This window comes from Babylonia areolata, chromosome 1 (assembly GCF_041734735.1).
Source record: "Babylonia areolata isolate BAREFJ2019XMU chromosome 1, ASM4173473v1, whole genome shotgun sequence".
Taxonomy (NCBI): Eukaryota; Metazoa; Mollusca; class Gastropoda; order Neogastropoda; family Buccinidae; genus Babylonia; species Babylonia areolata.
Window position 1 is genome coordinate 21,086,875 of NC_134876.1, and position 13,926 is coordinate 21,100,800.

The 13,926-nt window shown below is 38.0% G+C and overlaps 1 protein-coding gene across 1 annotated transcript; it reads left to right on the forward strand.

Moving 5' to 3' along the window:
- Window positions 1–1,970: 1,970 nt before the first annotated feature.
- On the forward strand, window positions 1,971–13,612 carry LOC143280826 (ubiquitin-conjugating enzyme E2 S-like). Its single transcript, XM_076585531.1, has 5 exons — window positions 1,971–2,104; window positions 6,654–6,801; window positions 8,705–8,895; window positions 10,128–10,264; window positions 11,513–13,612. Exons 1-5 carry the CDS (start codon window positions 2,096–2,098, stop codon window positions 11,643–11,645), a joined length of 618 nt encoding a protein of 205 aa, XP_076441646.1. The 5' UTR covers window positions 1,971–2,095; the 3' UTR covers window positions 11,646–13,612.
- The last annotated feature ends 314 nt before the right edge of the window (window positions 13,613–13,926 follow it).

Consider the following 13,926-nt stretch of genomic DNA (forward strand, 5'->3'; position numbering starts at 1 on the left):
AGGACTCTGCATGCTCACTCTGCCATGGTAAACAAACAGTGGAACATGTCCTCAGTTCATTGAAAGCAATGTTAAGCCAAGGACGGTACATATGGAGGCACAACCAAGTGCTAAAAGAAATTGCACACATGGTGAGCACTGTCCAAGGAGTACCCACACCACCAGAAGTTCCAGTAGAGTTTCTCTCTGCAGAAGGCAATAAAGTCTGGCCAGGAACAGCTGTAACATCCAAAGCGCGGACACATGGACTGCTGGATGGTGCCGAATACAAGAGCATCCAGGAGTTGTGACCTGGGTGCGGCCCGGCCCCCTTCGAGTGTAAGGAGTTAAGGGCCGAAACAATAATTGACTGAGGGGGGCTTCTTCTCTGAACCTTGTGCTGTCCAGCTGTCCCTAGAGTTTCTTATCACAGTAATTCATAAGGTATGGCATGCATGGAGACATTCAGTGTCTGTTTTCAGCTGGCATGGAATATGGAACCCCCAAGAATGAGTTTACAATCTTTTTCCTTTTTCTTTTCTTTTCTTTCTGTCTTTTTCCTTAAAAAAAAATATATTAATGCCATTGACCAAAAGATCGATCTCCTCTTATTGGTACTCTGTTAGCGATTTGACATTGGTATTCACCATAATCTGTTAGTGATCTGATGTAGATAGGCTGTCACAGTATGAAGTTGTACATGTGTACCAACATTTGGATAGAGCAATAAGAAATGACGTGCAAATGTATGGGGTGGGGGGTTAACTTGTTGGGTTATAATCTAGGCTTCACGAAGATGATGTACAACCAGAATTTGAAACAAATGTCCCCCAGCAGCTATAGTTAAGCTTCAATCGAACTTGATTTCAAACCTTATTCAAGATTACATGCATTCAACTAGAAAGTGATTTGCAGTGACAAAATCGTCAAATCACGGATGGAAAAATCCGAGCAGTAAAAAGCAAGCAAACAAAAAAGACGATGTATTTAAAATGATTGATCAGCTCAGTCACAGTGTGTAGTATGCCAAGGCAAGAACAGGTGTTCAATGTTGAATGTAAGGCACGAATGGCTGTTAAAAAAAATTAACACCTGACGAACTGGAATCATAATATTAATGACCGAATTTACCGGTAATGTGCCTAGCAGCGATTTTGAGGCATTGACGAAGTCATTTGTAAAAGGATCTCTTGAGGTTACACTGGAATTACTGCTTGAAGTCCAGGAATTTCTTCATCATTTCTTCTCAGTTGCTCTTCTTCCGCTCATACAGTCTTTATTTAATCTTGGTGAGGCATAGGGATTTAGAGTAAGAGACATGCTGTTGAATCATATGATGAAACATTTCTTCAAGGTAGAAATGATCACTGAATTCTTTACTTTTTGATTCACTGTAAGTGTTGAAGATGGAGTTTGTTAGTTGCTGCAGTGAGCTGAAGAGTGTAGAGCGACCCAGTCTGTCTTGCTACATACAGAAATTGGGAGTTGAACAAGGCATCCAGTATTTTCTGAGTTGAGCAGAACTCTACAAATGTACGGCGTAAGATCGCCTTGTGACCCAGTAGCTTCAGGGACGTTCTCTATCCTTAGATTAAGTCCCGGAGAATTAGTAAAGAATTGGCCCAGAGTTTTCTCCCTCCTGGTCAAGAACGTGACCATCATTACTGAGTACACCAAGTCACCCAGGACATGGGACGCTCTCTCATCACTGGAATAAGACTTAGGGAGTAGGTCCAGGATGTTCTTCCACGACCTTGTTGGGACCGTGACCAGCTGTTCAAAGCCAAGTCACCCAGAACATCGAGAAAGGATCCGAGCTACGGAAGTTGTAATTAGTGGCATTGTCTTTGCAGACATTTTGTTGTGTCTAGACAACAAATTTGAATATATACAAAGAAAAATTGAAACGTACGCTGTTGTGTGCGCGCACAAAAATACCGCACATCTTATCTTTGTATAATCGATGCTCGTTTTCCAATTTCGTATTACACGTTTTCTGATTGGCTTAAATTCATTCTGCTTGAAACGCATCGTTTTTGCGTCCTGAGAAATCAAAGGGGGGCTTGTTGATGCAAGAAGATTCGGCGAACTTGTGACCACATCCTCGGTGAAAACGATGTCAAGTGTAAGTAAATCCTGGCCTAGAATATTACGCTATTCTAGATTTCGAGTTTTCGTTTTCAAAGATTTCTGTACAATTGTTTTTGTAGCCGAGAAATAATGTTTTGGGGGTGAAGTATGGTTCCATGGTAAAATCGACAAATGATTCGGGTTAATTTCTGAATCCTCGAACAGGCCTTCCAAAAGAACCATTCGCCACCTGGGTTTCATAACGAACAGTTTTAAGTACAAAGATTTAACACGCAACTAGATATTATTTTTGTGTGTCACTTTCCAGTGTAACTGTCTTTGAAATTTGAAGAGTATCATTTCAAAGGGAAATAAAAATCGTTAATCACGAGGGAATACTTCCAAAGCGCTAGATGAAAATTGAAATATGGGCAGGGTGATCAGATTTTGACATTTGATATAGTCAGTCGTACTAATCCATTTATCTATTTGTATACAGAAAAAGTTGGATTATGGAGATGTTACAGCTCAGTAAGTAGAGTAACGCATTCATTTGAAGACCCGAGATACACACTTTGGCAGCTCGAAATATCGCACAAAGATGTCATTTACAGCAGGGCAGTCTTCTTAATTTTCAGTTTTGATGTCTTTTAATGTCTGCTGTCATCACATAGATGATTCATTGTCTTTCGGCTCACCACAGCTCTTTTTTTTCACACCTGTTTGAGTGCTATTGCATGTGTGTTTGTTTTCACTATATAATTTCAGCTTCAAGGTGTCAAGGCATGCAGACTGATTCATGTGTATATGCTGTATGACATCTTTTGTTTAAAATACACCACATCATTTTTTTTTTTTTTTTTTTTAATAAAAAAGTGGGTCAGGCCTTGAGAGCCTAGTCAGCCTACCCTTGGTTTGTGTAAACCATTAACAATAACATATTACATGGAATGAAATAAAGCAAACAAAAAAACCCCAAACCCCCCCCTCCAAAAAAAAAACCCAACAAAAACACGTAAGTACATCAAGTGAAAGATATGTGTTCCAAAGGCAAATGAATTACATAAAACAAGAACAAAAATGGGCCATGTCAGTGAACGTGCACAGAGAGACTAAGGGTTAGCGCAAACAACTAAAGTTTAATGAATGACACAGGATATTCATGATGAGCTTCTGAAGGCAGCTCTCAAAAGAGCTTGGTTTCTGATTGGGATAGGCACTATATAAGTATCCATACCACACACACACACACACACACACACACACATTAGAATGAATATTTTACTTAAAACGTTTGCTTGGGACAGCTTGCTTATTGCTGTTGGTTCTTTTACTTGTGCTGAGTCAGAAAGTGCATGCTACAGGACGTTTGGTTTATCGTCCCATTCAAATAGGTAGCTGTGTGTGTGTGTGTGTGTGTAAACAGTTAAGCCTTAGGTATGTGAGGGCACCCATTTGTTTCTATGTATACGTGCCATGAGAAACTTCAGAAATAAAGAAAAGGCAATGATAGTTTGACACATTCAGACATGTGTGTGCATAAGTGAGCTTGCAAAAACATTTTGTCTTGAGCATGCTTGTGTGTGTGGAGAGCTAAACGGTATCACACAGATGTGTTCACATATATATCTATCTAGTATAGATCTATATCATAATCATAATGACTTATATGTGCCTCACATGAAACAATACATATAATAGTATATAACAGCATGCCTCTGGACGTGATAAAAAGCAACAACAAAATGTGTGTGTCTATAGATACACCAAGACAATACTTCAAGTTGCAGATATGAACAAACACTAAATATGCCTTAAACACACAAAGTGCGCACACATACAGATCACTCACGCACGCTTGCACACACACACACACAGTAAACAAGCACACACACACACACACACACACACACACTACATGATTTCAGTAGAGGGTAAAGTGGGGTGTGTAGGAGGAGGAAGACTGCAGACAAATGGCTATGCTTCTTCGCACCCAAAGGCCTGTTTGAACAGTTGGTTTTTCAAATTTGTTTTGAAAGCAGACAGTGTTGATAAGTGCCTGATATCCAAAGGAAGGAATTCCAGACAGAAGGTGCTTGATACTGAAAGGCCCTTTTGGCCAAATGTCTTTGAAGAGGTTATAGGAACTGGAAGGAGCTTTTCAACAGAAGACTTAAGAGAACGGGGAGGGGTGTAATTTATGTAAAGTAAACAGGACTGAAGTAAGATGGGAGAGATCCTTCAGAGTGGTGAAATGCATGTTTGGCAGTTTTGTACTGAATTCTGTACTGGGTGGGTAACCAATGAAGTTGACATAAGAGTGGGGTAATGGATCATGATTCTTACCTCATTGTTCAAAGTCATCTGAAGGTGGCAACAATCAGAAGGCAAACCAGTAAGCAGATAATTGCACTTAGTCAATGCAACATGGGATCAAGGAACAGACAAGTTGACTTGTTGTTTCAGTAGTTAGATTTGGTTGAATAGAATGGATTTTCCTCAGAAGTTTGCAGTTTTACATGATTTCACAGATGAATTACAGGGCTTCTGATAACACCTGACCAGGTTCAAGAAACATTCTAATCATTTCTAGAAGTAGGGGTGAAAAAAAAAAAATCAAAGAGTGAAATTATTGTGTCAGAGCTTTAGTCTAGTGCTGGGATCATCTGATAGAAAGAATTGTTTTCATTTTCCAATTTTTGACCCAGAAACATAGATGATTATGACAAGAAATTATGCTGGCTTATGTATTTTTGCAGAAAATGCGCATTTGATTAGATTTTGCAGCATTACTTTGACCCTCTTATGGGAGTCTGGGTCCCCAAAGAGTATAGAAATCACTAATGATAAGAGTCATTTGGATCCCCAACATATTGTAGCATGTCAAAAGCCCTGAATTAGTGTTAACTATGAGTGTTGTAAGTCAGTAAGGGCTTTTTCAAAGGAATGAGACTGTCCTGTTGTGAGAGAATGACAGCTTTTGTGAGAGAAAGACAACACATACACTTTCAGCAGCTGATAAAATTATTTCCATTCATTTTGTCTGTGTCAGCTTAATTAGCTGATCAGTTTTTGAAAAATCACAGTTTTATTACACATGTCGCTTATAGTTATACAATTACTTTTATTCTCTTTACATCTTGGTTGGACCTGGACTGGAGTGCTCCATTACCAAGTTCTATAAGCCTTGAATGCCAAAGTTCTGTAAGCCTTGAATGCCAGGACAAAAGCATTGGAAAGTGGTGTTTCAGGTCCTAAATTAAAATACAGAACAAGTACTAAATCAGCCAAAAACTAGGAAAATTGCCTGGAGATATACCACTCTTGAACAAATGTGTAAATTTTCAGCATTACAGGGTTATTTCCCTTCACTTTTGATAGTGTCATCGGTGATGTCACTATGTACATGTATGTAAAATGTACTGTGGTACTCATGGAGTTGAATATTTGATTTGTGGAGGACTCACTCTTTCTTTTTTTTATTTTTTAACTGTTTCATCATCAGCACCTGTTTTGTGGCATTATCCTACACTGCTCATTCAGAGTTCCCAATAAACGGCCCAATCCAGGCTCATCATCTGTGGTCCCAGCACAGGCTGCCCACAGGGAATTATCAGTCTTAGGTAGCCAAGAGGCCTTTAGGGTCACATTGGTGGTATTAACTGTCAGTGGTGTCTGTTATAATTTAGTATAATTTAGTATATACAGGACATCACCCCCTAAAGCCTGTACTGATGATAATTGTTGTGAAGTTTGACTGAATGAGTGTCCCCTCAACGCCAAAAGCTTTAGCAGGAGCTGATCACAGGGATGGAAATAGAGGGAAAATTGAAAGTGGGGTCACCATGAGAACAGGGCATGAAAGATCACAGGATTTGGGGCAGTATTTTTCATGATATTTTTTGTATTTCTGATGATGAATGATGATGATGCTGCTGCTATAGATATATTTGTCCATTTAGGTTTGGGACCATGTGACAAGGCTGTACTCTAAGCTGCTTTTCATAATATGAATGTATCCTGGCATCAATTGGGAGAAATACAGACACCTGCAATGTTGGTCAGGAAATTTGAGCAACACTCCCAAGATGCGTAGATTTAATGAAGTGGATGACCCTTGACTGAGGTACCAGTTTTCTCATTTGAGCCAGTATTACACTCAATCTCTAAGCAGGAGCCGGCCATGGGCCATAAAACCGCAAGAGGATTGAACCTGCATCCTCCTAGTCAGTACATTATTTTTAACCACTTCTTCATGGTGGCAAGTGCAAGTTTTATCTTTTCTTATGGAGATTCATACCATTGATATTTGCATTACACTTACACAGTGATTACCATAGATCTCTATGGCAGTCTGGTTTCAGACCTCATGATTTTAATTCCTGTGATCAGGTTTGTATGGGCCCTGTACTTCCTTTCATATTAAAAAAATATATCTGGACCAGAATGAGATGCTGACATTGTACATGCTGTATGCAGTGTTAGGAACAATTGAGCAACATTCAAAGATACATATTTTACATGTGTATGAAAATATACTTTGTCCTGCTCTCCATGAAGAGTGAATCGTTGTGCTACAATGATTTTCTTTAATTTCTTGACAGGTATCGAATGTGGAAAACCTTCCACCTCAGGTAATCCGGCAGGTGTCCAAGGAGATTTCCTCTCTTTGTCAGGATGCTCCGGAAGGAATAAAGATTTTCACAAATGATGAAGACATCACGGACATACAAGCTACAATAGAAGGTCCAGGTATGTTTGGTCCTTTTTATATTTCATGCATGCCACTTTCCACTCAGATTTGATCATTATAGTAGTGGTAGAATTTCTAATAAAAAGTTGTCCTTGTGAAAAATAAATAAATGAATCTATATTATTGATTACAATTCTGTGCTTGAAAATCCTAAGGATCAAACTTTGAAATTTGTACCAGCCGCCGTGGCGAAGTGGTTAGCACTGCAGACTGACGGCTGGGAGGATGTGGGTTTGAATCCCAGCGGAGGTGGGTTTTTCAGTCCGTGGCCGTCTCCTACCCAGAGTTGAGTGTGCTGTGGGCTTAAATGGGGAGACTGGGACCACACAGTCGAGTGTCATCCACTTCAAGGATGCGTCTTTTGGGTGTGTTGCTCTAATTACTTGACCAACACTGCAAGTGTCTGTATCTCTTGGGCCTGGTTAACGCCGGGATATCATTATGACAGGAAGCGTAGAGTACAGCCTTGTCACGCAGTCCCAAACCAAAATGGACCTCCATAGCAGCATCGTCATCGTCATCCTCCTCCTCCATCATCATCAGTATAAACAAAACAGTCTAAAAGTCTGTGGCCTTTCATGCCCTGCTCTCATGGTGATCTCAGTTTTGATACCCCTCCACTTCTGTGCATGGGGTGAGTCCTGTCAGTGTCTTCAGTGTCGGCAGATTCATGGGGGACTGTTGTTTAAGGGACGTGGTGGCAGTCTCCACTCAGGGAGGGACGCTCACTCTGCCTCGGCGACTAAGACATTATTATCATTAGTAGGGGCTTAGTAGGTGGTGTCCTAAGTACATTAAATCAGAACAGGCACCACTGAACACCACCAAAGTGACTCAGCAGCAGTGCTGGGTCTCCTCTGGTGTGTGGCTTCCTGGCAACCTAACATTGATGGTCCTCTGCCGACTGCCAGCGCTGGAACTGTGACGGACGAACCCAGGTGTGGCTGTGTATAGGGCAATCTAAATGAGAGGCGTGGGAGTAATGCCACTGAAATGGTGCAGATGATGGGGCAGCAAAAAAAAAAAAAAAAAAAGCTTTGAAATTTGTGATTCAAAGTGAATATGTGTAATGACTCTTGTTTAGGCTTCATATGCGTGTGTTTGGGTATTCTATAAGACTTTAAATCCCAGTGAACTTCTTAGAATAATAAAATTAAAAAGAACTGTGAATGTCAATGATAAATTAACTTGTTTATTATCTTGAGAAGAATACAGTGTAATACCACATATTTATAGAAAACTTTGTCCCTTTGAAGTCCTTCATAATATGAATAATATGTCTGCTTGGTTTTTGTTTATCATTTTCAGACCATTCACTGTAGATTAAGTTGGGTTTTTTTTTCAGAAAAGGTGCAGTTGAAAATCATTTTAGCATAATTGTATTTTATGTTATTAGTGTTGATAACTGTTACTTGCCAAACCAGTTGTATCATGTGTGTTAGAAAGTGTTTCTTGCCAAACCTCAAAGGTGCAAAAAATGCTGTATACATAATACTGATTTATTTAGTTAACTTGTTACAGTGTTATAGTTATGGGGTATCTTTGCTTTGAAAAAAATATTTAGATTATTTTATAAAGTTGATATATTTATATGTGTAATAAACACCAATGACAACCAGAAGTATTAAAAGTCAGTTTGAACTATGGTGATAAAATGAAAACAATACTGACGGTAAAGGAAGTTTTCCCTGTTCAGAACTTATGTTAACTTTTGTTGTCAAGTTGCATATTGACAGTAATTACATTATTATCAAAGTTTAAAAAAAGAAAAAAAGAAAAGTGTATACATGTATAAATAATTTATTGAATTAGAATCAAATTTTATTGATTTTCATCAGTGACACTAAAATTATAGTACAATCATCAAAATATAATTTTTATGGTTATTTCTGTGTGTTTCAGCGGGCACCCCTTACGCTGGTGGATTATTTAAAATGAAATTGGTTCTTGGTAAAACGTTTCCATCAGAGCCTCCAAAAGCCTTTTTTCTTACAAAGATATTCCATCCTAATGTTGCAACAAATGGAGAAATCTGTGTCAACACCTTAAAGAAAGACTGGAAACCAGAGCTTGGAATCAAACACATATTGTTGGTAAGAAACCGATCACTATGAAGACATGTTGTTTCTTTTCGGTTCTTGCATCTAGATTAATGTTATTTGAGAGGGATTTCATGTTTGCATGAGTGGTGTGCATGTCTTATTGTTAAGCTCCAGTAACCTTGGTTCAAGATCAGAGAACTTTGTGATTATTTAAGATAAAAAATTATAAAAACAAAACCAAAAAAAAACAACAAAAAAAACACAACCAATCATTGTTCATGTGTGCCAGCTGAATGTGACTTGAAGATGTAACTTAAAATTTTTTTTGATTTTTATTTTACAACTTTATTTAAACCTTGAGGTCAGCATCACAGCATGGATTATCTGTGTGCACAGTGATTTCACACTTGTAACAGCCTTATGTACTGTGAGTGAGAATTTCAAAACAAGGGGAAAATTGAAAAATGGTTGATCATTGCAAACCAGTTTGACATCAATCTAAGTTCATTCATATTGTGTATTGTATATCATGTGGCTTAGTTCAGGGTCACATGTCTTTACTGTGTCCCACCTGCACAGTATTTCTGACAAGAGATACCCTTTATGTTTCTTGAATTCTTGAAGTAAGGGAGAAGAATTTACATGCATTAAACTATTGAGTGTTACAGGATTCTAAAGTTAATCCATGGTATTTGCATCTGTTGGCCCTTTTGTAAGTTCACAGAGCAAGTGACTTGCTCTATGCACAATGTACTAATGTTTAATATGAAGTATTCTGCATTGTTGCAGTGTTTGATTTGGATTAATGAAAGCAGTTTCGGAGAGTTTCCATTGATATTAAGTAAACTAAGTTGGATAAGACTACAATTTACAAGACAAATTATAAAGATATATTTTGTTATGTGTTAACAGATCTTATATTTATTAAGTGAGGCTGAAAAATTGGAATCTAGGTCACATTTAGTTTTTGGAGTAGTTTTCTCATTTTTTCCACTAGAGTTCTTTATGTTGTCCTGACATTTGCATATTGTGGATGCAGAACAATGTTTACATTTTTGTTTGTGAAGAAAAGTGTCCAGTTCTATGATAGGTGCTTAAGACCAAAAAAAAAAAAGAAGCATATCTCAAGTTTCACAGTAGATACACCTAACACAGTAGATAGGAGAGCAAGATCAGTTGTTTAGTGTGTGTGAAACATTCTCAAATTACTTATTGTAGTTCTTTGCTCATCTGGAGAATCGAAAGAAAAAGCAACACTAACAGTTGCCCTTTTGTGTTTCCAGACTGTGAAATGCTTGCTGATAGTACCCAACCCAGAGTCTGCTCTGAACGAGGAAGCAGGGAAGATGCTGTTGGAGCAGTATGAAGACTACTCAATGAGGGCGAAAATGTACACAGAGATCCATGCCAAACCACTCAGGTGTGTATATGTGAATAATGAAGATGGTAAATTTAGCGCGACATTAAAGATCTTTCATTACTTAGACCTTTCAAGTCCACTGGAAACTACCAACTCAGGACTTTTTTGATGCTGTAACAAGGAGTGCAGACGTGTGAGACTTGCACTGTGGCATTTCATTTCTGTAAAACGGGATAAATTGTTACACACATAGACAGTGCAGTATAGTGTCATAGACACGCACACATTGTGTTGCACACACATAACATCTCGCTCTCAAAATGTCAGTTCTGACACCAACATCCCCGGTGACTAGACCCTGATTCAGAACCTCTAGTTGCTAAGCCCATACAGACAACATTTTGCACCACTATGGGAATTTGGGCTGAATGAATGGGTAAAGTCACTGTCAGTGCTGGATTCATGAAAACTGTTTAGTAGTGAGATTTTAGTTTACAGAGCTGTGTCTTACATTTGACAATCTGTATTACACCTATTTTTATGTGTGCATATGTAGCCCATTCAACCTCAAGGGCAATACTGCATTATACATATATGTGAATATATTCAGTTATTAATATTTACTATTGATTTGATTATTCCTGATATGGTTGAATGTTACCAGGACTGTTGAAGAATTTATTGAATTGTTTTTATTATGAACATCATTTAATATGCAAAGATCAAGAGATTTTAGAAGGGTACTATGAAGAAATCACAGAGATTTTTTTTGGTCTGAATAGTTGAATGGGAAAATTGACTCACTGATTGGAAAGAAATACTTCAGGTTTTGTCACACAAAACCATCTGATCTGTCAGTTTGTGATATACAACAGTTAAACATGCTTTTACAGTAGTTTTAGCATTACCTTTGTCAGTGGTGATTGACGGGCGCAATAGACAAATGGTTAAAGCGTTGGACTTTAAATCTGAGGGTCCCAGGTTCACAGGAAACAAGAACTTGCCCAGCATGCACCCCCCAAAAAAACAGAGTATGGCTGCCTACATGGCGGGGTAGATAAACAAAAACAATCATACACGTAAAATGTTACTTGTCAGTCTTGAGTGTGTATGTGTGCGTGCCTGAAATCTGATTGAATGGCACACGAAAACGAATGATGAGCGCCCAGTGGCAGCATCAGTCGGCTCTACCCAGGTACGCAGCCTGTTTTGCAAATGACCCTCGTGTTTATCAAGCATTTACAGCTTGGTCTCCGACCAAGGATAGGCGCAATATAAGTATCCATATTAACTATTGTTCTTTTGCAGGCCGACAGAAGAAAACGCATGCACATCAAGGGAACCCACAGATGGTCCAATGGCCAAGAAACACGCAGGCGACAAAAAAGTGCCCACAGACAAGAAGAAAAAAGACAAGAAAAAAGTGCTCAAGCGCTTGTGATGGCAGCCACTGAGGGACGTTACATCATCATTTTTACCCAGTGAACAAATCCCTGTTCATCAGTGCTGTGACTTTTGAGGGATTGCTATAAATTAACATCTTCATCTGACCACATCTCCTTTTTATGAATGACGTGCGATATTCAGGTGGCAGCAAACACTGACCAAAATGTGTAAGGTTTTAGAGGTAGCTGGGTCCGTGTGTTGTTGGGACTTGACGTCACTGCTGGATAGTTGACAAAGAGTTTTAATGAGAATGTGAAGGGACTGTTTTCTCACATCCTTTTAATTTTGATATTTATGTCCTTTTTTGTGATACTTTTCCTTTGCTTGGTTTTTCTCTACTGTCTTTGAGAAACAACTCCAGGTGTTTTCTGTGCTTCGTCTTGCTTTCTCTCTTGTCTTCTCTGCTCTGTGTTGTCGCTGTGTGATTGTTGGCATTTCTTATCTTTTCAATAAATATTTGAAATAAGTGCTTTTGAATTTATCACTATGTTGAGCATGTGCATGCTCCATTTGTAAATTGTAGTTATTATTTTATGAATGAACTGGTTTTGTGGTAGATTCTGTAGTTAGATTTTTATCAAATAGGAAGGACAATTCAGTACTGTACAAGTACATACATACTTAGGACTCGCTGTTTGGGTTCTGAAGATTTGATATTAATATAAAGCAAAATGTTCACACAAAGCATGATGAGGCTATATAATGATGAATCAGTGTTGGTATGATGCAAAACAATCATGTGACATGGATTATTTAAAATCAAGCAGAAGACTGCACAATCCTTGTTTGCATAGATCTTGTTTTCTTTGGTTCTCCTTCACCAGATCATTGAATCAGACATCTTTGTGCTATTACTGATATTCCTTGTTTGATTGCTTTTATTTGGGTTAAGAGGATTGGGAATTACTGTCAAGCTGTCTGGAAGATGCAGTTATACATAAACAGCAAAGGTGATAAGGGACAGCAATTGCTGAAGAGCAGTCATGCAAAGACCGTATTCAGGATGGTGTTTCCATCTCCAGTATCCTTTCACTTTATGAAGTCAGTATATTTCTAAATTGATGGAATGGTTTTAGTTACAGTTGAAGAAAAATAAGACATTAACTTAAAAAAATGTAGCATAATTTAACTGAAAACTAATAAATGAAATGCAACAGACTTAATTTATTTCATTATATTTTAATGTTATTGTGGCTATAGCAATGCTACATCCATTTGGCAGACAAAATCTGAAAGAATGGAGGAAAGGAAATCAGAACTACCTCAGCTGTTTCAGAATGACCCATTTTCAACAAATTCTTGCAAAACTCAAGTCAACTTGTCTTTTTTTCAGCATGTGATGTACCTGCAGTTGGTATGATGTGACCACAATTGCTCCTGTTGAAGAATGGAATGGAAACATTTGTAGGACAAAAGATGAAATTTAATTACACATACTTAACCAAATTATTGGAAGCATATGCTGATGCATAGGGGAAGAACAATGTTTTCACATTAATTGGTTGAAATGACTACTATTTAAACCCAAAAATTTTGTTTAAGTTAGGGAAAGAAAAAGAAATCTGGAATGGAAATTGGAACCATCTGAAGGGCAGCTGCTTTAGTCACTGGAATGATAGATTCAGTTAAACTAATATTTTGCAGTGCAAGTTAAAATGAGTGAATAATGTTAATGAAGGAACAGATTGTTTTAACTGTAGATAAGAGATTGTTGGAACAACAAAATGCTCTGTTTTGAATTGTAAAAACTGCAACTGCAACGTGGATGAGAATGAGGCTGTGGTCTGTGTTTGTACATGTATGTTTTTCAAAAGGATCTGACAGTGTCAACCCAACTGCCATGGTCAGATGTTTCACATGCTGATTGCTAGATCTGTTTATACGGCCCAGGAAGTCTTCTGAATATATGGGTGTGTGTGTATAAATGGTATGATCACCAGAATAAATTAATAGTACCATGTACTTGATTTAAAGATATTGTCATTTGAATGGGGGTTTTTTTGTTTGTTTTTTTGTCAGAATTGTCCACTTTGGGAGAGTTTATGAATCATTTGGAATTAGTCACAACAAAATCAACTGAACATTTCATTGTGTCGCAGAACCAAATCAGTTAGTTGGAACACTCCATATTGAATGATTAAATTGTTTACTGCAAGACATACTAAAAATGTGAATAAAATACTTGTGTTAATGTTTGGATAAAATAAAAACAGTGCACTCTAAATGTTAACATAATTCCAAATTGTGACAGGTAGCTGACACATACTTGAGCACAA

What these genes read in the sequence shown, in the direction of transcription:
- LOC143280826 (XM_076585531.1), top strand. An exon ending in GAATCAAACACATATTGTTG is followed by an intron (nt 8,896 to 10,127) that starts GTAAGAAACCGA and finishes TTGTGTTTCCAG; the next exon opens with ACTGTGAAATGCTTGCTGAT. An exon ending in ATCCATGCCAAACCACTCAG is followed by an intron (nt 10,265 to 11,512) that starts GTGTGTATATGT and finishes GTTCTTTTGCAG; the next exon opens with GCCGACAGAAGAAAACGCAT.